This window comes from Mastomys coucha, unplaced genomic scaffold (genome assembly GCF_008632895.1).
Source record: "Mastomys coucha isolate ucsf_1 unplaced genomic scaffold, UCSF_Mcou_1 pScaffold11, whole genome shotgun sequence".
NCBI classification, from domain to species: Eukaryota; Metazoa; Chordata; class Mammalia; order Rodentia; family Muridae; genus Mastomys; species Mastomys coucha.
The window spans coordinates 7,886,514-7,908,869 of NW_022196893.1; the positions used below are offsets into that span (position 1 = coordinate 7,886,514).

General features: G+C 41.6%; 1 protein-coding gene across 32 annotated transcripts in view; it reads right to left on the reverse strand.

The window, feature by feature from the left end:
• The window catches only part of Rbfox2 (RNA binding fox-1 homolog 2), a 234,156-nt gene that overhangs the window by 9,667 nt on the left and 202,133 nt on the right, over positions 1-22,356 (reverse strand). For 9 of the 32 annotated variants that reach the window (XM_031348186.1, XM_031348275.1, XM_031348221.1 and 6 more), the window contains 7 exons: positions 17,620-17,712; positions 14,854-14,914; positions 11,689-11,742; positions 11,490-11,582; positions 10,277-10,421; positions 6,786-6,825; positions 2,011-2,042 (listed from right to left, as the gene is read on the reverse strand). In XM_031348186.1, coding sequence (XP_031204046.1) covers positions 2,011-2,042; positions 6,786-6,825; positions 10,277-10,421; positions 11,490-11,582; positions 11,689-11,742; positions 14,854-14,914; positions 17,620-17,712 — 518 coding nt within the window. The other 23 variants (XM_031348147.1, XM_031348208.1, XM_031348283.1 and 20 more) reach the window with 10 other exon arrangements.

The window sequence follows — 22,356 nt, forward strand, 5'->3', positions numbered from 1 at the left end:
AAAAAAAAAAGACAGGGCCAGCAGCTTCAAATACACGTTAAAAGTGCACTGGCTCTCAGCTACTGTGCAACACTCCTTTGCTGTCAACCTCTCTACAGGTGCCTATAAGGGACAGTCTGAGTTACCATTATCAGACCCTGGAGTGACATGGCCAAAGTGGAGTGTGGCAGGAAGCATCCTTGTGACTTTCAGCCGCATCTACTTACTGCAAGAGCAGGCTGCACTACCCCTGCAATGCCTTACAACTGGCTCCACAGAGCTAGCTCCAGTCCTTCTGTACCTCAGTCCTTAAGCATTCAGAGGACACAGGGTGATGAAAACATTGGTTAGAGAACAAAAACCTAACCTCATCGTTATAGTTCAGTCTTTATCTGGACCATGAAGGCTCAGCTGTTCGGTCTATTTAGATATGGTTCCGTTTTCCAGAATGGAAGCCAAATCTTTAGTGAAACATCTTTGTAATAAAGGTCCTTTGGTACTGTGTGCTTTTCTCTTCAGCATTCCGTTAATACCAAGATAATCTTTACACTCAGAACTCTAAGATAGTGAAAGCAACTATAGCTTGATCTGTGCTTAGCGAGGTACAGTGTTTACAGACTGGAGCAGGTTCTTGTTGATGTTCAGAGTCGGGACTGTCCCTGAGAGCTTGAAGAGCATGTGAGGGCTACTGCATGCTGTCTCCAATCGCACCTCTGAGTTGTAGCTGCTAACTGGGAGGAAGGGCTCCTAAGCAAGGCAACTGACAGCAACGGTTCCCTCAGTGGCTTAGGTCCTTCCTACCAGGGAGGAAATGTGCCTTCTCCAACTGCAGTAATCTGCTTTCATGAACAGGCTCTGACTTTGGGGTCTGACTAATGAAGCTCTCTGTCCTTAAAGTATAGGACAGGATGAAATATTTTATTGACACTGATGGGCTTGGGAGAATACTGGCAACAAGGAGAATAACATTAATGCTTTTGATCAGCAGGGGTCTCTTAACAGAAGTCATTTAAAGGAGGGCCACATGTGGGCTAGACGGGTGACACTTCTATCAAAGCAATCTGGTAATTCATCCATGCCTAAGGAAAAGTGCACTGTGTACTGGGAAATGACTCCTCTCAGACACATCTACCCAGAAGTCTTTCTGCTTTTGCTGAAATTGGGTATTCTACAGAATCCTACATAAAACTCAGGACAAAATCTACAACAAACAATAGACTTAACTGCATTCTACATCTTACAGTGTACAAAGATTCTGGGCTAAGATGCTCCCACCCCCGATTTTACTTTAATGAGTGAATTTGAAGGCACTTATATATAGAACATGAGAGCAAAGTGCAGTTTGAAACACCAAGATTTTCATTACTGTTTCTTAAAATTTTCAAAAAGAACAAGGTGGGAGTAAGGAGAAGAGGGCTCAGGCGTGGGAGTGGGGTGGGGGGTGGCGCCACATTAATATTAATCACATTAAAACTGAGCATGCCGACATCCGGAGCTAAAACAACAGCAAAACCACCACGTCCAGACTGGCACTGGCTAACTCTATCTATCCCAGCATTCTCTTGGGACAGCGGTTTGCCCTAGGCTCTACCACAAGCTCGGTGAAGTACACAGCCTCAATTACTAGAGCGTGCAGCCACAACGACCTGGTATTACGGAAACAGTCAGTCACCACTTGAGTTAACATTCCATACCCTAACAACTGGCCCCTCCCCAGCCCAAAGGAGGAGTAAATCTTGCCCACCCGAGCCCTGGCCCATACCACAATGTTAATAATTATAACAAGCAGTAACCCATCTGTTATATCAGAGAAGGGAACAGAGACTCCACTGAGAGATTTAGAGTGAGATGTTAACATTTCTTCAGCTGACTGCACAAACAAACAAACAAAAAAAGAGGAGAAATAATTCATTTGGAGATATGAAGTCATGAATAGCTGATGTGTATTGCTTTTAACCATGCACTGATGCACAACTGAAGCAACCATTAATAAAAATTAAAAAGGACATATGTATTTACACACAATCAGACCTGTTGGATCTGAAGCAGTTTGCAGATTCTATCTGTGTGTGATTTGAAATAAAACAAAAAATGGGGATTAGCATGGCCACAGCACCCCAGAGTGTAGGAGGGCACACACAGACGGCTTCTGGACTCAGCTGCCTAAGTCTGGCACGGCTAAGCCTGGCTCAAATCCACACATGCCCCTTGAGAAACAGTTAATTTTCTTTGTAACCTTTCTAAGTAATGCCTAGTACTCTCCATTTGGTGGCCCGAGCCCACTCTTCAACCTGCATGGCTCTGATGACAGAGCTCCCCAGGTGTGCTCTCTGGGAGCAACTGCAGATCCTTATCTAGTGTTCTTCCAAGTTTCTCCCGTATTTGAGAACTTTATTTTCTCAATTATTTGTCATATTTCTGCTCCCACTTCCACCTTCTTCTCAAAGCTAAACACTGCTACTTGAAGCCCCTTTACTAATAATGACTTTCCAAAGTGTTAAAGGAAAGCCTGGTTCCATACCCAGTGTCTCCTCTCTGAGGTTCTCTACTCTCCTTCCCTGAATCAGATTTATCATGGTGTGAACTCTGCACCTCTTCTGCAGGTAGGTTTGAAACAAAACAGAAGTTCTAACCATCGCTCCCCTGCACGTGACCCTTGTCTGAACACCTAAAGATTTTCATCTTGTCTTGATTTTAACCTTGCCTTTAATTTTATTGTATTTTTTTCTTTAGGTTTACATTAAAACAGGACTTTGGTGAGCATGTGATGTCAAGACACCTTCTTTCTACCTGAAAGACAATGACATGTGACACTGAGGAGGAAAGTGTGTAGCTCAAGACCAGCAGACAAATGAAAGCTTGTTATCCCATGTAGTGTGCAGATGGACAGAAGAAGGCAAGTATGTGCATGTAAAGGGGGGGTGTAGGGGGCTGGCAGGCGTGATGATTAACATCACCACTGAGGAGTAGAGATCTGTCCTACTTAGCAAGGGTTTAATGTTTGACCTTTAGAACCACTGGATTTGGCCCTGGATGATCCTAATGCCCTCTTTCCCCAAGCCAGCCAAGAGCCACAGCCACAGGAGACAGTGAGTTCTCAAGTAGACACAGCACAAGCTTGAATACAAAATTCATAATTTCTGCTCTGAATGGACATATCTACATATTCCAAAAGTGTCATTTAAGTTCCATCTTATGATCATTTAAATTTGGGGTTGAGGAGAGAAACTGTTATGATCAACTTGATTAGCTTTGACTTACAAGATTTATGAGAAATGAACTTTAAATGAATTAAATCTTTCAAATACTTTGGTATTCCAGATTTCTCCAAATTAGTTCATTTCTACAATATCACTGGGTTACATAAAGTAACTGGGTTATTAAAATATGGACTATTTTTCTTCGATGAGTGTCAAGCTATTGGGAAAACTCTCTAACAAGTGTGCTATTATCCAAACCCTGATCTTATCAGGTGAAAGGAAAGAGCTACGTGTCCCTGCGTGTGCAGACCTGTGACAACTCCGCACTTCTGGAGCAGCACCATCTGTTTCTGACTCTGATTTCATTGGGCAGCTAAGCATGGGACTTATGGTCCCGTGCCGGTAGACTTCTGCCTGCTTCCTTTTGCCATCTCTTTCACAGTTAAGACTCTCAGCTGCTAAGGCCTCCAATATAAAAGGCTAGTTTAAATAGCACAGGCAACTGTGACTGATAGGCTCAAAGAGGCAGCAGGGGTCAGACTATGGACCGTGCATGTGCTGTGCTTGTGTTGATGTGTGTTGAAGGAAGGGCCACGATGTGTGGATGTGATGTGGGCACTGCTGAGGTAGCAGGGCTTAGATCACACGCTCACAAGTCTTGATTGTCCAAAAAAGCCTCTGTTCCCATCTCTAACGTGGAGCTGGAATGGTTAGTATAATTCAATTTTGTTCACTGCAATCCACAATCTGATTGATTGGCAGGTCACACTGGCACTCCTACCTGAGGTATTTTAGCGCTAATGATTGGTTCCTGTAACACTATTCTATAACAGAACACAGGAAGAGCAGTTCAAAAACGCAGCTGTGGAAGGAAGACAATCATACAAAGAGCCCGCCATGGGCTGCCAGCCTTTTCTTTCCTTTGGATGCAAGCATGCTTTTCACAGGATGAGAATCAGGAGCATTTGTTACCCCACTTAAAAGATAAATTAGGGTGAACTAATGGGAAAAAGGGAGGTAGCAGGGATGGGGAGTGGACACACTCCTGTCCTGGAAGAGCAGGGCTCTTTACAAATCGAGGATGTGACAGCTAGATCAGGATATTTTATATCCAATAAGTAAGCCATAAGGAAGCAGAAAGAACAAAAAGAAAAAAAAAATGGCTCACAGGAACCACTCTCAGAGCAGCAGAGGGAAGACTTAGTAGCAAGTGCACTGAGCACCTCTCCTGAGTGACTTCTACTCACTCTCTGCCTGGGCCGGAGTGGTTTTTGACACTAAATCCTGCACTCCCCCTATTGTAGTACGAACTTCTGAGGAAACTAGATGCAAAGGTATGCTGATGGATTTCCAGTTAGGAAATGTATAGAGAGAAGTAGAACAAACTCAGAAAAACTTAGTTTTTGTATGCTAGTAAGAACTTTCCTCAGCTCCCTCACACATGCACCATCGGTTTCGCAGCTCCAGCTACAACACTACAGTGCAGCCCTGTTTTTCAGCAAAGGGCTCAGATATGATCTCAGCACTAGTGACCAACTTCTGTTCTCCTAAGGCTGACTCTGTTTTAGATGGGAGAGGGAGAGGCAGCAGGCGGCAGGGCTCTCACTAGCAGGGTCACTAGGAAGGGCGTTTTGACCAAGCCACTGGATTACTTGCTCAAGATTCTATAGATTATTCATTTAGATTAAAAAAAAAACAAAACAAAACAAAAATACTTTTGATGGGCACAGAAAAAAATTATCATTCATTAAGATGTTACAATGCAAAATAAGGAAACAGGAGAGCTATAGCCAAACATTCAGTTGGTTGGTTTAAGGTAAAGGCAGGCCAAACCAGGATAGAAGCAGGATATATTTAAAAAAAAAAAATCCCAAAGAAGGAAGATATTACATAAACAACAACAACAACAATAAAAACAAAACAAAAAAGACCCCAAATCAAAAACCTCAGTTGGGGAAATAACTCAATTACAGCAGATTCCAAAAACATAAATAATATGTTTATGAAAGTGAATTTTATGAGACTATAGAGAACATCATATGGAAATATACACATCCAAAAATGTGTAATGTGCTGTAAAGTAAGCCATATTTGCCCAGTCCTCAACTGTGAACACAAGAGGAAAAGTTACTTCTTAAAAATTTGCTGAGCAAGAGATAGGTTTTAATTAAAGTACAAAGAAAGGTAATGAGACATGGGCCAGGGGGTCATCATGCTTGGCTGTGTAAACTATTTCTGAAATTCTAGTAACTGCACTCTACGGGATGGGCCAATGACCCCTACCAAAGGTTCCTTTACAAGGTAGACACACTCTGAAGGCCTATTCTAGATAGCACAGCTAGACTCACAGTGGCTTGAGAAAGTGGCCTCAGTGTCTGTCTCTGAATGGTCTGACATCATACTGCTGAGGAAGCAGGCACAACAGCCTCTTGACAGTGAAGAAGAGAGAATAGAGAAAGCACCTCCTGGACACACTGACCTACCTCAGAGTAGGTCCCACTGCTAAGTCTTCTGTATAGAGTTGTTTTAATGATTCGGGTCAGGTGACTATGCTTACATTTAGAAAAAGGCCATTTGGAAGGCACCTAATGATAGTCCTTAAAACTCAAAAGCTTTTCCCATGTCAGCTAGATTCCTCTGAAGTAGATATGTGACCAAAAAATCATGGAACATGGAACTTATCTCTAGCTAGAAGGTCGATAGGTTAAATGTCAATGTGCCTACTAGAATTGGCAAATCTTCGCCATAACTAAGCGTCAGAGTCCAGGCTGCTCCTTACACTCCCCAGCTTCCCTGGCTTGACTCCTAAAAAAAGAGATGCACTGGCTGTGCACTTCCAGGTAGATTTAAACTGAGTATCTGTGGTCTTCAAAGACTGTATATGCCTCTCTATAACTACTACACTATGATCCTCTCTGTAACTACTACACTATGATCCTCTCTGTAACTACTACACTATGATCCTCTCTGTAACTACTAAACTATGATCCTCTCTGTAACTACTAAACTATGATCCTCTCTGTAACTACTACAGTATGATACCAGTTGCTGATGTCACTTTTACAAGTTTATGTTCTTCATGTCATGTAAAGTTAGAGAGCACGCAGTTCAGAAAGCTTCCTGGCATTACATAAAACAAAGCCCTAACATTTTAAAGAGGGTGTGGGATGGAGAGAAAAGCAAAGACAGGAAAGAGCTGGTGTCAGGTAAGCTAGTCCTGTCATTTATGTATGCAGATGATGCGACAACAATACGACTTTAAACCTGCTGATCATCTCACAGGGTAAGAGATACCTGGAGCTTTTGTGGGTGGGCACAGGGAAGGGGAAGAATATGTCCAGCAGACTGACCCCAGCAACCATCACAAGACCCAAGACTTAGTTTTTGCACCCAGGGGCAAGCGCAGTGGCAGAGAAGCATGCTTGCATTCTTAAAATATATAAATATATATATATATATATCCACAAGGAAAAAGTAAAACAAAAATTAAATTATATTTTTAAAAAAGAAACAAAAAATAAAATTAAAAAACAAACTAAAGAAACAGAAAAAAAAGGCTGGCTTGTCAGGGGATGGGGTCAAAAAGGCCCCAGTGTGTGTACTTACATAGAGGTCAGCACCGTAAAATCCGTCCTGGTAAACCACACTGCAGAAATCCACACAAAAACAAAAACAAAAAACAAAAGAACAGAAACACATTCCGGTTATTGAGGACGGCAGCATGCACATGCGCTACACAGGCAGGTGATGTATGAATGTGACCTGGACATGGGGCTGCGGCAAGCTGGTGACAGAGATGTATGTGTTCCACGGCTCCAGGACATGTGAGAAGGGCTAAGGGTCTGCAAAACTAGACGCAGCACCTGGACCCTGGATAACGCAGACTAGTGACAGAAGCTGTGCTCATGGCAGGGCCGCATGTAGCTGCCTGAGATCTGCTGGGTTACACAGACCACCTTTAGCATCTGGAGTCCTTTAAACATCTGCTATTCTTTAACAGTGTACAAGGGGTAGGGATGGTTAGGGCTTAACTTCAGGAGGAGAGTGAACAAAGTGGATTCCATTAGGACAGCAGCTATTTGCTAAGGGTGTTTCAAATGATGCTTAGTAGTTATTTTCATTTTTCAAAGTATAGATTTTCCTGTTATCCATACATCACCTGCTTTTTACCCTGCACATTAGACATGCGATAAGATTTGGCTGATCACACAAGCATGCAAAGTATTATTATTCAGCATTTTTAAGAACCAATGCAACACCTTGGAAAAACAAGTCAATCAATTCTGACCAAAGTAAACAGAGAAATGTAATTAAAAAAAACCAAAAGAACAAAACAACCAAAAATACCCACAATGCATTGCTTTCACAAGCAGAGGTAATGAGCTCAAGGTTAAGGTGATTGGTCCAAGAATTGAAAGGTGCAGTGGGATCCCAGATAGTAACAATATAATCCAGAGTGGGAAGGAGCAACTGGAAGATTTTAAGGGTTCTTGCCTAACTAACAGAGTATTCAAAGAATTCTGAAACATACTTTTCAGACTTGGTGACTGAAGCTTTGGTCATGACTAGGCGTGTCCTTGATGGTGACCCTGAGGAAGCCGATGGCATGGCTCACTCTCCTGTCTGGGAATGGGCTTTGCCAAGTAGGCAGTATTAGTTTTTTAAACAAAAAATCTGGACTAGTAGTATATTATTATTTTTAAAATGACTTTTCTCCAGCCTTATGAAGTGCTTGTATATATACACAGATTTTCCCCCAAGTATTATTTTGGGAGCAAAAGACATTAACAGTGGCAGAGAGAAAAGACTAACTTTCTTCACATTTGTCAGGTCAAGACTTGGCTGTTTTATATATTTCTAAAAATCTGTTTTGGTTTATTAGCTAAGTAAAATGAATAATTTCTTTTTCCCATTATAATGAATGAGCTAACAAGTAGGGCCGCTAAAAAGTTGCAAGGTAACACCTTACAATACACCTAACACTAGACCTCTGTTTTCACACAGCTGGAAGAGCAGATGAACTTCTGTAGGCAGGCTCTACCTGCGTTAGTCTCCACGGACTTAAAGTCTGATACTGGGATGAGTCTGCCTTTCCACTGCATTTTCCTAACAGACGTGCATACTGAAGGCTGAAGAATCGGGGGCACAGAGACTGAGGGGAGTTAATCTTCATCAATGTCAGTGCGCTTCCATAAAGACTGTTGCCATTAGAAACAGGCATATATTTTATTCTAAGGCAAATCACTTATTGTGAATATTCACTGGATTCTACAAGAATTCTGATAATCCCTGTACCCAATGCCATAAGAGCACAGAGGCTCACAAGCAATTCTAGGAGAGCAATTCTAGGTCATTCCCCAGGAAATACTGGACTTATTCCTTGCCATCTTCCATGTAAACAGGTGGTTTGGTTAATAAAAAAAGAATACACAAGAAATTAGTGTTTGGTGTACTGATATGATCAGACATAAAAGATAAGATACATTTAAGCAAATATATATATATCTGACACAGACTTAGGAGAGAATGGGTTATGAAGTAGCTCAGGAAGTTACAAAATAGGAAGTTCCATGTGTCTCTGTGCACTCTCTTCCTGCAAATGTGACAGTCAATGCTTTTGGGTGGAAATGGGAGATACCTCATGAGCAGTTTTCCTAGTGTGCTAAGCTTGTAGAAGATTCACTTTCATGTTTCAATCAAATATTTCTCAATGAAACAAAGCTGTATCTTTAATTTTTTTTTAAAAAAAGAGATGTCAGAGGTTGAAGGTCAAAGGTCAAGTTGAGACAAAAAAAGGATAAAATTAAAAGCAAGTCATGGCAGAAGATGGAGATGATGGAATGCATGGGATTTAATTATCTATAAATTGCAAATGAAAGTTATTTTCTGAAGCAGTTCCCTTGCAGTGTCTTGGAGCCTGCCCACTTCAGCATGCATACTTGCCTTGTCTAATAAAAATGCTTTAATTCTGTAGCATGGAGGAGTCCTAATGGTATGTCCATTGGTCTATGAATGAATGAATGTTAAATTAGTATACCTCCTGGTGAAGCCAATTTTGCTATCAGAAAGGGACACCCTCTCTTCTGTTAGGCTTTAACTAAAAAGCAACTAATTGGCTTTTCTGCAGCTATTTATATTTTTTCATAATACAGAAAAAAACAAAAACAAAAAACAAACCAAAAAAACCAAAAAAACCAAAAAACAAACAAACAAACAAAAAAACCACCTGTCTGTCATAGGCAGAGGAAAGATGAAGAGGAGAAATGTCAACTCTCAAGAAAGTTCTTGGTACAACCGACTTAGAGAAGCTCACTTCATATAAAAAGCATTCGTCAGGCTGACACAGGTAAACAACTAAAAGCAACCTGCCATCTTCCCTCCTTCTCCCCATTCAAAAACAAAGGATTTGTTTGTTGCTATGGAATCTTTCCACTGCATGAGACACCCTCCACTCCAAACTGAAGATGAGGGATGCTCAGCTATGTCAGCTGCTACCACCTCAGAAGCTGTAGCTGGATCCCTACTTCTCCCTCTTCTTTGATTCATTTGGACTTGTTTTGTCTTTGAATTCACCTCTTTTAATCTGTTTCCTAGGAAGAAAGCAAATCCATTGTGGGTAACTAGCTTTGCTGCTCACTACCCAGGCAGTGAACCATGGGGTGGGCGCATGTGCTGGCCTCTGCCCCAGCATGGGGAGGTGAGACAGGTGAGCAGAGCAAACACAGTCTGGCACTATGATCTCCAGCTCCCTCCTCAGTTCTCTGTAGTAGTGTTAATCCACACTCGTGCGCTACTGAGTGAACTCCATGCCAACACACTGCTAGCAAACACAAGACGGCTCTGGCCACTGTCTTAAGCTGTCACCATGAAGGCTTAAGGTGGCCAAAATGAGTGTTTATATAATGATATGACCCTTGGTCAAAATTCTGTATTTTGGTTCTTGCCCTTAGTCCAGTAATTTGCAAATATTCACACAGCATCTAAATGCTGCCAAGCAACATCCTAGAAATCAGGGAGGGCCAGAGCACTCTTTCTTCTCTTCTTTTTGAATCCAATTGCTTATTTTAGAAATGGTGATTTTGGAATCTAATACTTACCCTGGATAGGCAGGGATGGCTGTTGGAGGTACCGCTCGGACTGCACCGTACACTGTCCGTCCTCTGCCCCTCAGATGGGCTCCTCGGAAAGCAGCTGCCGTGGTGGCTGCAGTTGGGTAAGGGAAGCCAGGAACTAAAGGGAGACCCAAAATATGACAGAAATTTCAACTTGCATTCAGGAGCTTGTACAAAGCTAGATTGAGAATCAATTATGGAAAAGGTAGAAAGACAAGCAGCAAATCTTTCCTGAAAAGATAGCAAGCATACTAATTAGTACGCTAGTGACTGGGGCTTGGGGAAGAAATGGAAAGAGAGCTACAAGATGGCCAAACAATGACTTCATGCCTCACCTGTCACAGATCTTAAATTTACTCTGTTTCTTCCAGTCATTATGAGACTGATAAACTTTTATCATAATAAGATGCACACGTTTTAGTTACTGTTACTGATTTAAATCAGGTTAATATTTTTTTTTAACTGGCCAACTATTAATTTCATTTCATGGTACTAAACTCCAAGGCATACAATAATTTTTAAGAGAATTTATTTGTAGCTTAGTTTTCTTAATATAGATAAATAAACAGGAGTTTTAAAGACAAGGTTTCTCTGTGTAACCCTAGCTGTTCTGGAATTAGTTCTGTAGAGCAGACCTCAAACTCACAGAGACCCACCTGCCTCTGCCTGGTCTCTAAAATGTTTTAACCTCCTCAGTTGCCCCATACCCTTTAGGGAAACAGATAAAGCCAACTCTAAATGTTCCTCTCTCTAGAAGCTGTGTTCAAACATCATGCTCTGTGGAATCTGGTTTAGTTACACTCTTGCCAGGGGAAACAGGCCTGGGTAAAAGTGACTTTATAGACAGCAAGAAAGTGGCCTGTCACGGACAGTGGAGCTGTGCTAAGTGGTACTCCAGAGGAGAATGGGTGGGATGAGCAGGCTTGAGTAATGCAGGCTAGACACACTCTTATCTTCTGATCTCCTTATGATCATATCCAGAAAGGTTATTTACATGTTCATCTGTACACTTTCCAGTGATTTTTGTTTTGTGGATGCTTCTAGTGTGAGTCATATAAAACAGGGCATTGTGGTATCTATTACTGTCTCAAGAATGGCTCTTTTCTATCAGTTCTACATTATGCTAGAACAAAACCAGATCAAACTAGCACATGTGGCAACAGTCAAAACCCATGGCAGGTCAGCGTAGGCTACTTACTGATTAGAGGGATGTAAGTGTTGATGCCTCCTCTTCCTGACAAGGGCACAGCAGCCTCATTGCCTAGGGACACATCAGCTTGAAAGCTGGATGCTAAGTGCATTAAAAACAAAACAAAACCCACAAAGGTTACAAAGACATAGCCAAATGAGAAACCAGCCGCCATTAAGTAGCAGACAGGAAAGCAGTGCATTAGTACCTGCATATAACTCAGGGCCATACACAGCTCCAACCACTGGGCTTAACTTCCAGCCTGAAACAGAAGAGGACACAAGTGAATTGTGCAGGCCAAGATGGCTGCAGGCACCTCTGACTGTTCTTCCTCCCCAGGCAGAGTTTACAGGAAAGGGCAACGGCATCATCTTTGAGCTGCATCCTCAGAGTTTCTGCTTGGAAGCTGCCCTGACTTCCCTTAATGATAAGGCTGTGATCCCAAAGTTGCTTTTTATCTGTTTTATCATAGCATCAGACTGTAACTAGAACAGAAAAACAAAATGGAGGGAGGGAGGAAGATGAAAAGGGAGTGTAAAGAAGAGGAACCAGAAATACACTATAGAACTTGGCAGATTGTGCTCAGAACTGTACCCCGATGGCCTGCTCTGAGCTTAGAGGAGAAAAGAAATCTGAACACCTACCATTTGGTACCACATGCCACCTTAACAGTACTTTACACTAGACGGTTTATTAAGGCATCCTCAGACTGAATTAAAATCTGACCTAGAGCCAGGTGCAGTGGTGTACACATGCCTTCAACCCCAGCACTCAGGAGGCAGAGGTGGACACATCTGGGTGAATTTGAGGCCAATCTGGTCTACAAAGTGGTTCCAGGACAGCCAGGGCTGTTACACAGAGAAACCCTGTCTCAAAAACAAAACCAAACTGGAACTTGATGGCACATTCAGTTATACCACATACATTTTGTGTGTAAGTGGAAACCTTCCTTCATAGTAAAAACTGTGGTTCACCAAGTAGAGAGGGAAAGAGGCAGTAATAAAATGTGAAGTCCAGCCCCATCTTCTGTGCATGACTTCAGGTTTTAATTTATAATTAACATTTTAATTGAACATGTTACTCAAGACTCCGAAGGATACTAGAGAAGACATTAAGTTCATAGTTTAGAAATGTTGAGTTGCCAAATACTATGTTGGGACTTTTTTTTGAGACAAGAGTTTCTCTGTGTAGCCCTGAGTGTACTTCTCCTGAGTATACTGCGATTAAGTGTGCACCACCACTGCTCAGCTTCAACATTTTATTTCTTTATATACTTACAATATATAATATGTATAGAATATGCCAAGTATTTTGTTTATAAGCAAGCAATGCATGCTACCCCTCTAGTAGTAAGTAGAATGCTACATAAGAACTTAAGAAGTAGCTACTGATTTTTATATAGAAAAAAGCAATACACCCTGTCATTTTACTTTCTGGAGGGGCCAGCTCTTCATCCATTCCTCTCCCTAATCACTACCATTGCTATGAATATAGGAATGGAGAGAAGGAAAGGCCAGTTATATCAAAATTACAGATTTTCCTTCCTTTTTTACATCCCCCCCCCCGCGCGTGTGTGTGTGTGTGTGTGTGTGTGCATGTGTGCATTAGTGAGAGGACAGTGTACAGAAGCTGGTTTTCTCTCTCTCCCCCCACTCTCTCCCTCTCTCTCCCTCTGTGTGTGTGTGTTTGTGCGTGTGTGCATCAGTGAGAGGAGTGTACAGAAGCTGATTTTCTCCTTTCACCTCTCCCCGCTACCCCGCCTCCCTCTCTCTCCCTCTCTGTGTGTGTACGCATGTGCATGTATGTATTAGTGAGAGGACAGTATACAGAAGCTGGTTTTCTCCTTTCACCATGTGAGTGTGGAAGAAGAATTCAGGTTATCAGGCTTGGAGTTACCTGTCTAAATTATTTACTGGGCCCTATGTAGACCAGGCTATGTGCCCTGGAACTCATTATCCTTCTGTCTTAGCCTTCTTAGTGCCAACGTTACAGGTGTGAGCCACCATTATCTGGCTGAAATAACTCACTCTCAAGCCAATCCCTTATTCTGATAAAAATGCTCATAAGGGCCAACACAATGGTTCAGTGACTAAAAGCATTTACCACCAAGCCTGTTTGGTGCCTGGGATCCAAGTGGTGAAAGGAGAGAGCAGACTTAGGTTATGGGTGTCCTTTGACTTATACACACATCTCCCAGAATGAGTAAAATGCTCATGTTGTATGCACTCATGCACACATTTACCTCCCAGAGTTAGAGTTACAGGTAGTTCAGAGACACCTGACATGGGTGCTTGAAACTGATCTTGGGTCCTCTACAAGATCAGTTAACCTGAGCTGTTACTTCAGCCATAAATTCTGCATTTTAGAAAACAATTTAAACTTATTTTGTGTTAAGAGTATGGGTGTGTGTAGGCTACAGAGGGCAGTGGAGCTGAGAAGACAACTTCCTGAAGCCAGTTCTCTCCCTTCCTGTTGTTGAAATGAGGCCTCTCTTGTTCTTAAACTTTTGCCTAAGGTGCCTGGATTACAGATGTGGACCACCACACATGGCTTTTCACATAGGTTCTGGTTATTGAACTCAGATTTCAGGCTTGCATGAGCTAGTGCTCTTTCCCTAAGGAGCCACCTTTCCAGTACATCACTGAAAATTCCATTCTCACAAATGCTTATTAAACTCACTATATAACTTGTCATCATGGAATAAAAAGCTACACCCTAAAGTCCCATGGCCATCCCTGACAGGTCTTAGGGAAAGCAAGGAATCTAGAATTATAAAAGAGACTAGGTTTCCTTCTCACTAATCCAGATCACACTCATGTGAAGAGGAATCAGTAGGAAAGTACACTGGAGCTCCAGGGCTATGTGGGCAATTCCCATGTTACAAGGAGCTCCAGAGACTGAGGAGGAGAGTGCTTATGGGCTACCTCATCTGCTTTAGTAGGGAAATTCTTCTTCAAGTGGCATGTACTGTGTAGAAGATAAAAGTTAATCAGAGGGCTTGGGAGATGGCCCAGTGGTTGAGAGCACTGACTGCTCTTCCAGAGTTCCTGAGTTCAATTCCCAGCAACCACATGGTGGTTCATAACCATCTGTAATGAGATCTGATGCATTCTTCTGGTGTGTCTGAAGACAGCTACAGTGTACTCATATAAATAAAAATAAATAAATAAATAAAAAGAAAGTTAACGAGAACAAAACATCTTTGTAAGTTAAAAGCTTAGCTTAATTCTAAGGGAAAAAAATAAATCTGTAAAGATAAAACATTTTTCTAAGAGGTCAATGTGAACTGAGCTGATGGTCCTAGAAAGTCAGGAAAATTTCATGTATCTACATAAGAATAAAGGATCCCCCAAAGTAGCTTGTAACTCCTCACCATTTGCATATGGCGTGACCATCTTCTTGTTGGTCATGACCCGTGCTGTAGCATTATTCACCTAAAAATAATGAGCAGACAAGAGGGGTGGGGAGAGACACATTAGGGAACATAACACGGCTCATCCAGTAACACAGTGCATAATTTAAAAAGTAAATTTCTGATAGCATTTAGATAATTAACACAGCATCATAAAATATTCATAGAATTTTAATGTAAGTGTTTATTAAATGAGGCTAACAAGAGTAAAATGTAGTTTCTTGGTCTCCAAATAGAAAACGGTGGCTGTTCTACCTTCAGCACTGCAGAGAAGCCATGAAGTTACAAGTTCTCTGGAAAGCCTTAAGATGTCTTTTTACTGAGGACAATTTAGAAAAAAAGGAAATAGGGAATAAATATGTCTACAAAAGAACTTAGAAGCTTGCCACCTGAGCCATGATGCTCATGTCATATCCTGTCCTGATGTTCTACATCTTTTTTTTTTTTTTAACTGTTTGGGATTAGTAAATAAATAGAGGAACTAAAGATTCCTGTGGTGGCAGCCTGTAGAACCATCCTGAATTTTCTAGATCTCATGGAATACTCATTTAAGATGAAGTTTCTGAGGGCCTTTAAAACAGGTGCTCAGCAGTGAAGAGTGAGTGATTGCTTAATTCTCCTATCCTGTGGTCTGCTATCCCATGATAAAGCATATGTATGAGGCTTTCTCCATGCTAAGGTAAGGAGAAAGGCGGGGAGGAGCAGAAGTCAGGGCACCGTGGTGGCCTCAAGACCAACTTCAGAGCCTCATCATAAACTCAATCACAGCTTGCCTTGAACTTGGAGCTTATGGAATATAAATGTGTCTCATCTGTTTTTTTTTTTTTAAACAAAACAAAACAAAACAAAACAAAGTCTCTCTAGGAAGCTCAGGCTGAGTCTGAAATTTACTATGTAGCCAGGCTAGCTTCAAATCTGTGATCCTCCTAGCTCAACCACCTGAATGCTTAGGTTACAGGCTTGTGCCACCAAGGTCAGCTTACTTTGCCTCTAGGGATATATATTGTACTAGATTTATGTTAAGAAGATCAATTTAGGGTTAAAGTAGAATTTAAAAACATCTGATATATTTTATGACCCTCTCCCCCCTTCCTGTGTGAAGACAGCTTGAAACTCCATTTACTCTAGTTTGACCACCAGATAATGTAAACATTTCACATTTACAAAGAAAGAATGGGAGACAACAACGATGAGATTGAGAGCATGCAGTTAACACACACAAAGAAAAGAAAGAACAACTCAGAAGGAAGAGGGAGAGTGAGCAGCAAGGTTGGATGGAGCAAGGGCCTGAACCAGCTGCTAGAGCAGAGCGCCATGGAGCAACTCAGGAAAACCAGCCAGAACCAAGCAGATGCTACCAGTCAGCAAGAGACACCCACAGCTCCAGACAGAGAGGGACAGGGAGGAAGAAAGGAAGGAAGGGACAGGAATGGGAAGTCAGGGAAACTGAACAGAGTGGTAGGGGAGAATAGGAGAGAACATGAGGAGGGTGTCAGCAGGAAAGAGCTGCATGGGGGGTTGGGGTGGGGGGGAAGGGGGCAGAATGCATTAATAAACCAGCCAAACTGGAGTTCAGTAACTCTGAGTAAGATGCGCAAGGGGGAAAAAATCACCATGAAGTCAGTAACCAAACAGCTCAGACTGCTACAAGACAGGATGTACATCCAAAGTCCAGGCGACATCACCCCACAGCAGTGAAAATAAAAGGGGCGGGAAGGGAGAGAAGCAAGTCAAACCACATCTGGTAGTGTTAATGTGAGATGGCAGATGGACTTTTTCTCTCTTGTTTTGTGATTACATTTTAAAAGCTTCTTCTCTAGCACTTTCAATCCACTTACCGCCAACGGGCACCGCCAGCATTGTGTATAGTTACCATGGAAAGAGTGAGGCAAGTGAAGGGCCCTAAATGCTAAACCATTGGAAAGGGGAAAAAAAGCAAAATATGCAGACATCTTACTCAAATGGTGGCTTTTATATTTAATACTTTAAAAAACTGGGAAAGGGGAGAGGAGCCAGTTAACCTTCAATCTGTTAGTCACTCTACACTGGTGAGCCCAGGGCTGACTTCAAAATCACAACATCTGTCCATCAGTGCCACCAGCTGCCCCTGAACCCTCTGTTGAGACTGCTATTTGTCCACTTTGGAGTCAAGCCTTGAAGTTCTTGGTATTAAGTAAAATTTAAAGTTATCAGAGTTTTGGATTCTGATCCCCCCAACCACTATAATCACCTATCCACACTTATCAAACACACTTGGAGGGGAACTGGCCTCCAAGACACAATGCTACAAGCTAGATAGTTTTTAGACATATTTGAAGTTAGTTTTGCTTAGGCCTCATTATAGGAATTCAGAGTCTTGCAAACTGAAGCAAAGGAAAAAAAATCAAGAGAGCAGAAGGACAAACATTTTGGAAGAGGGAAAAAGTAAGTGAGAAACAGGTAAGCACACCCCTCCCTCTAAAGTAACCCTCGAACAACCAAGAGCAGGGGAAAAGCCAACAGGATTGTTACTTTCACAGTGTAGTGCAAGGAGGTGAACACAGACACGGACAGGAGTGCACACAGGGATAGGAGTGCACACACACAGACAGGAATGCATACATGAACAGGAGTGCACACAGACAGGAGTGCACACACGGACAGGACAGGGGTCCAAAGGTGAAGTGAGGCAGTACACAAAGAGAAAGAAAACTATAAACAAGAAATTGAATTATTGAAGACATGCACCTCGATTTTACGGCCCTCTACCACGGTGCCGTGCAATTTCTCCCTGGCCCTGTCTGCATCAGCACTATTCTCGAAAGTTACGAACCCGAATCCCTGCATGCAGCGGGAGAAGGGGGAAAACATGCACATCGTTATATTGAAATACTCATCTCTTGGTAAACAGAAAACATCACAGTATGAAGTGACGCCAGCACAACTAACACCAGCAATTTCTTCCAAAGGTACATTTTTGATCCATGCATATTTTGTAAAGGGAAATTTAAACCCAATAAAAGGATAAAGAACTGTAATAATAACAGTAACTTAATCGTTATAACAATAAAATAAAATATAACGTACGTGAGGCCAGACCAAGATTAAGGTAGAAAGTTACTCAGGTCAAACTATTCAACCAAAAATCTGAACATACAAAATCAAACCAAACCAAACCAAACCATAAAGCTATTATTATTGTGTGCGCATATATGCACAGGTGCAGGTGGAGGGCAGGTCAGAGAGGGAGATGCAGTGTCTTCACTGACTGCTCCAACAAGCCATCTCTACATATGTCGTTGTCCTTCTTCTTCTTCTCTTTTTAATGTGAGTGCTGAGGATGAAACTCAGTCCTCATGCTTTCAAGGGGCCTGCTTTACAATCTATGCTTCTCCACTAACTACTGTGCAAAGCCAACATTCACGGATGCATAATGAGACAGAAAGGAATTAGCTCAGCCAAGCTTTACCTGTGTCTTACACTACTGTTTTTTGGGAGTAGGATAACTTAAGACAGTAGTGAGGTCTAGTTCTGTGGGTAACCGCTGTGTAGGCAAATATAACTATCACCAGAAATGGACAGCTAGGATTTTTCTTTAGCAACAATTTGAAATAATCAGATTGGTACTTTATGGAAAATGTATGTACGGCTGAGTTTTAGAAAATACAGTTTTACCTATATCATACATCTGTTGATGTCTACCTCTGCAGTTAAAGGCAAATTAGTGATTTTTTTTTCCTCATGAGGAAAAGCAAGAATACTCAAGTGAACAGACATCAGGAGTGAGGAGTGTTAGTAATAGCGCGGTTATCCACTGTTCAATGGGGAAGATGCCATGAAGGAGGTAATGCGGCATGATTAGTATTAACTCGTCCTGTATCGGATACAAAGACAGAGCTCACAAACAACAAGGCCAGGGGCTAACCTACGCTCTGCTCACTCCTCTCTGCCATGCCCAGGGGCAGCTCACCCACCACATGATGACAGCATGACTATACATGACTACCTCATCAAGTGCCCATCCCCCACAGCTGTAACTTCACGCCACTTCTCTAGCAGTTTACACCTGCAAAGGGGAACTCTCAGGAGTCTCTGAGGAGTCACTGAAGCCTAATAGCATAGACACGCCACCATATATAAAACCCCATACTAATCAGATTTTACAGAGCCAGAAATGGTAGTGTACTCCTTTAATCTCAGCACTAGGGAGACAGGGACAGGCAGATTTCTGAGTTTGAGGCCAGTCTGATTACAGAGCGAGTTCCAGGAGAGCCAGGGTTATCCAGAGAAACCCTGTCTCAAACAGCCAAAAATCAAACCAAACCAAACCAAACCAAACCAAACCAAACAAACAAAACCAAAACAGAGAAAAACGACAAAAAACCCAAATAGATCTTTACAAAAGCAAGGATGTGATGATCCCTCAGCAGTCTAACTGGTCATTTTGGGTAGGTGGTGTCTGAAAGATTCTACTAATTATCTCTGCCCACGCCTGTGTACCAGTAGAAAAAACACAGGAGGACATGCTCTGTTGACAGAGGACAAATGAATGTTTACTGTGGTGGGGTACTAGGGTAACGTTTTAGCGCTCTCCTACAGAATGTATATATTGGTTGAAAATAGTAATAGGAAAGTATTTTCAGAAACAAATTTAATATTAACATGTTGTAGCCACTTTGACAACCTTGAGGTACTAAAGGCAAGTTATGAAGGATGCCAGTGTCTTTCTTTTCTCTGAAGATAAAAAGACTCTGAGGACAAGAAGCCAATTCTTCTACCCAAGAATCTACCACTGGCAGGCAAGGTAAGCTGGTTTTAAGACAGGTCAGGAAGAGAGAGGACTGAGTTTGGGAGGGTTTCTTTTAATTATGTGTCTGTGCGCACATGAGCTGCGGTTGCCTGTGAAGGCCAGAGGCGTCAGGTTCCCTGGAGCTGGGATTACAGAAGGGCGTAAGTTGTTTGACTTGAGTTCTAGGAACCAACCTTAGGGCCCTGTGAAAAAGTAACACACACCTGTAACCTGTTGACCCACCTCTCCTCTACATCCCGAGTTTTTATATCAACCTGAGAAGAATTATAAACTACATTCCAACTGATTCTCAGAGTCATAACTGATTCTTAGAGTCTTTGCTTAAGCTAATAAACTATAAGCTGACTCTAAAGTTTATGTGAAAATGCACACTTGGTTTTTATACTGTGACAGCCTATATGTGCTGTTCACCAACACCCAAACTGTATGTACATGTCCTAGTACAACTATGGGGAACAGGGCAGCAAGGGCAGGTAGAGTAGATTCATTCTAAAGGGAAAGAGATGATTTCAAATAAGAGGAAAATACCCTCTGACATTCAGTGAGTGGTAAGGAAGTCAAAACTCAAACTTTGCCAGTTTACATGTGAACTCTATTTACTAAGTGACATTATTTTGCAAGTCCTCATTTCTTTTCCAAATCCAACTAATAAATGTCTCTGATATCTCTTTTGGGCTGTGTGAATGAGACTCCAGCAACACAGTAACTACGTCAAAAGAACAGACGTGCTATCACAGGCACTGACAACTCTTGATCTGCAAATGACAAAGTTTAACGTAACTATGTTAGGTTTTCCCAGGAATGACTAGTTGAAGGAAAAACTGCATTTTCAACAATCTGTATTAAAGTGTTTTATATTCTAGATGATCAAATGCTAAAGGAAATGCTAATCAAGATACCACAGGTGTCAAACCAAGCAAGTGTTCCCATCAAGTATTCCCTGGTAAGAGGAGAAAGAGGGCCCGCTTGATGGTTGGGGCTCTCTAATAGGAAATAGAGATAGATTTCATTCTTTGAAGAAAAACAGACCCTGTGCAGGCAGAGAAATGTTCACCACCCCCAAGTTCCTCATGTCTTAATCCGTGGAGCCACAGAATATGTTATTTTGCAAGGCAAAAGGGATTTTGTAGATATGATTAGATGAAATGATTTCAAGGTAGGGAGATAAGCGTGACAATCAAGGTCCTCACGGTATTTATAAAGGAAAGGAACACAAGAGAGCCAGACCCCAGAATCCAGTAACAGCAGCTTCAAAAAGGCCAAGCTGCTCATGCTGGCCCTGAAAAGAGAGCGGTCCATAGTCCCACAGTAGTGGGCATCCTCTGGAGGCCCAGGAGGGCAAGGCAGGGATTACAGCTACAGCTTCTCTGGGCATAAGGGTCACCCACAGGAAAACTTGCTCTAGAAAACCAGGCTTTAATGTACTTCTATCCTTCAAAAATGAACTGAGAGTAAATTCAATTTGAATCTCTAGTCTTAAGGGGGAAAAAATAAAACCAAGTCTAAATTCAACACATTTTACTTGAGCAGTTAAAAAAGACCAAAAGTTAATATAATATAATTTGTAATACAGGTAATACTCAAAAAATCCCTGTTTGTTTTTGAGACAAGATCACCACCTACGTAGTCCTGCTGTCCAAGAACTCTCTATATAAACAAGGCTGGCCTCAGAGCTCTGCCTGCCTCTGCCTTCCAGAGTGATGTGATTAAAGGTGTGTACCACCACACCCAATTTACTATTAAATTCTTAGTTCAAGTGTAAGGCAATGATTTTATTTAACCCCCATTAATAAAAACAGATAACAAAAGTGAAGTTGTTTTTCATTAAGAAAAGATGCCACATTTCCTTACACTACTAACACTACCCAAGAGAACTATGTGTGCCACATAATTTTAACAATACATCCAACCTAGTACATATCATGCTTTATCATCATAATATGACAGCAATAGGAACACCCTACCCATGCATGAGGTCCTAATGCTCTCACTGTGCTCAATAAGCCTCTGCAGTCTCAAGTGTGTATATAGTACAAATCTCAGCTTAGACTCCTTCAGTAGTGCCACAGCAGACAACACAGGTCTGTACATACTTGTTTTAGGGTTCTCAGTCCTGTCAATGTTAACAAAATTGCTAGGGTTGAACTAGCTGCTTCCAAACTGTTTTAGCTGTACTTAAAACAGAGCATCATGTTAGGTGCATGGCTGTGGTCTAAATTCCATCGTTTAGAATAGTGTGTTCATACCTGCCTTGACACCCATTTATCATGACACACAGGAGCTGAGTAACTGTCACCTTTGTGGTCTGGCCTCAGGCTGTAATAAGTAATAATAAGTAACAAGCAATAGGATAAACAGTGTAAAATATATGTACTTTTAAATTTTATATAATTTTTGAATTTTTCCATCTCAGAAGAATGAGAAAGAAAATTTACCATGTAACTTTAAAGGGAGAAATCAAAAGCAGATGGATCTCCTGGGTATGGTCAGAACACAGAAATTAAAAAATAAATGAAAGAAAGAAAAAAACAACTAAAACCCATAAAGTGGTAACAAGAAAAATAAATGAAGCCTTCTGGACATACATAATGTTAATTCAGTTTTAAGTACAGTAGAAAACATTTCACACCATCATAATCTATCACTTTTACTGAAAATCATATAGGTCCACTTAG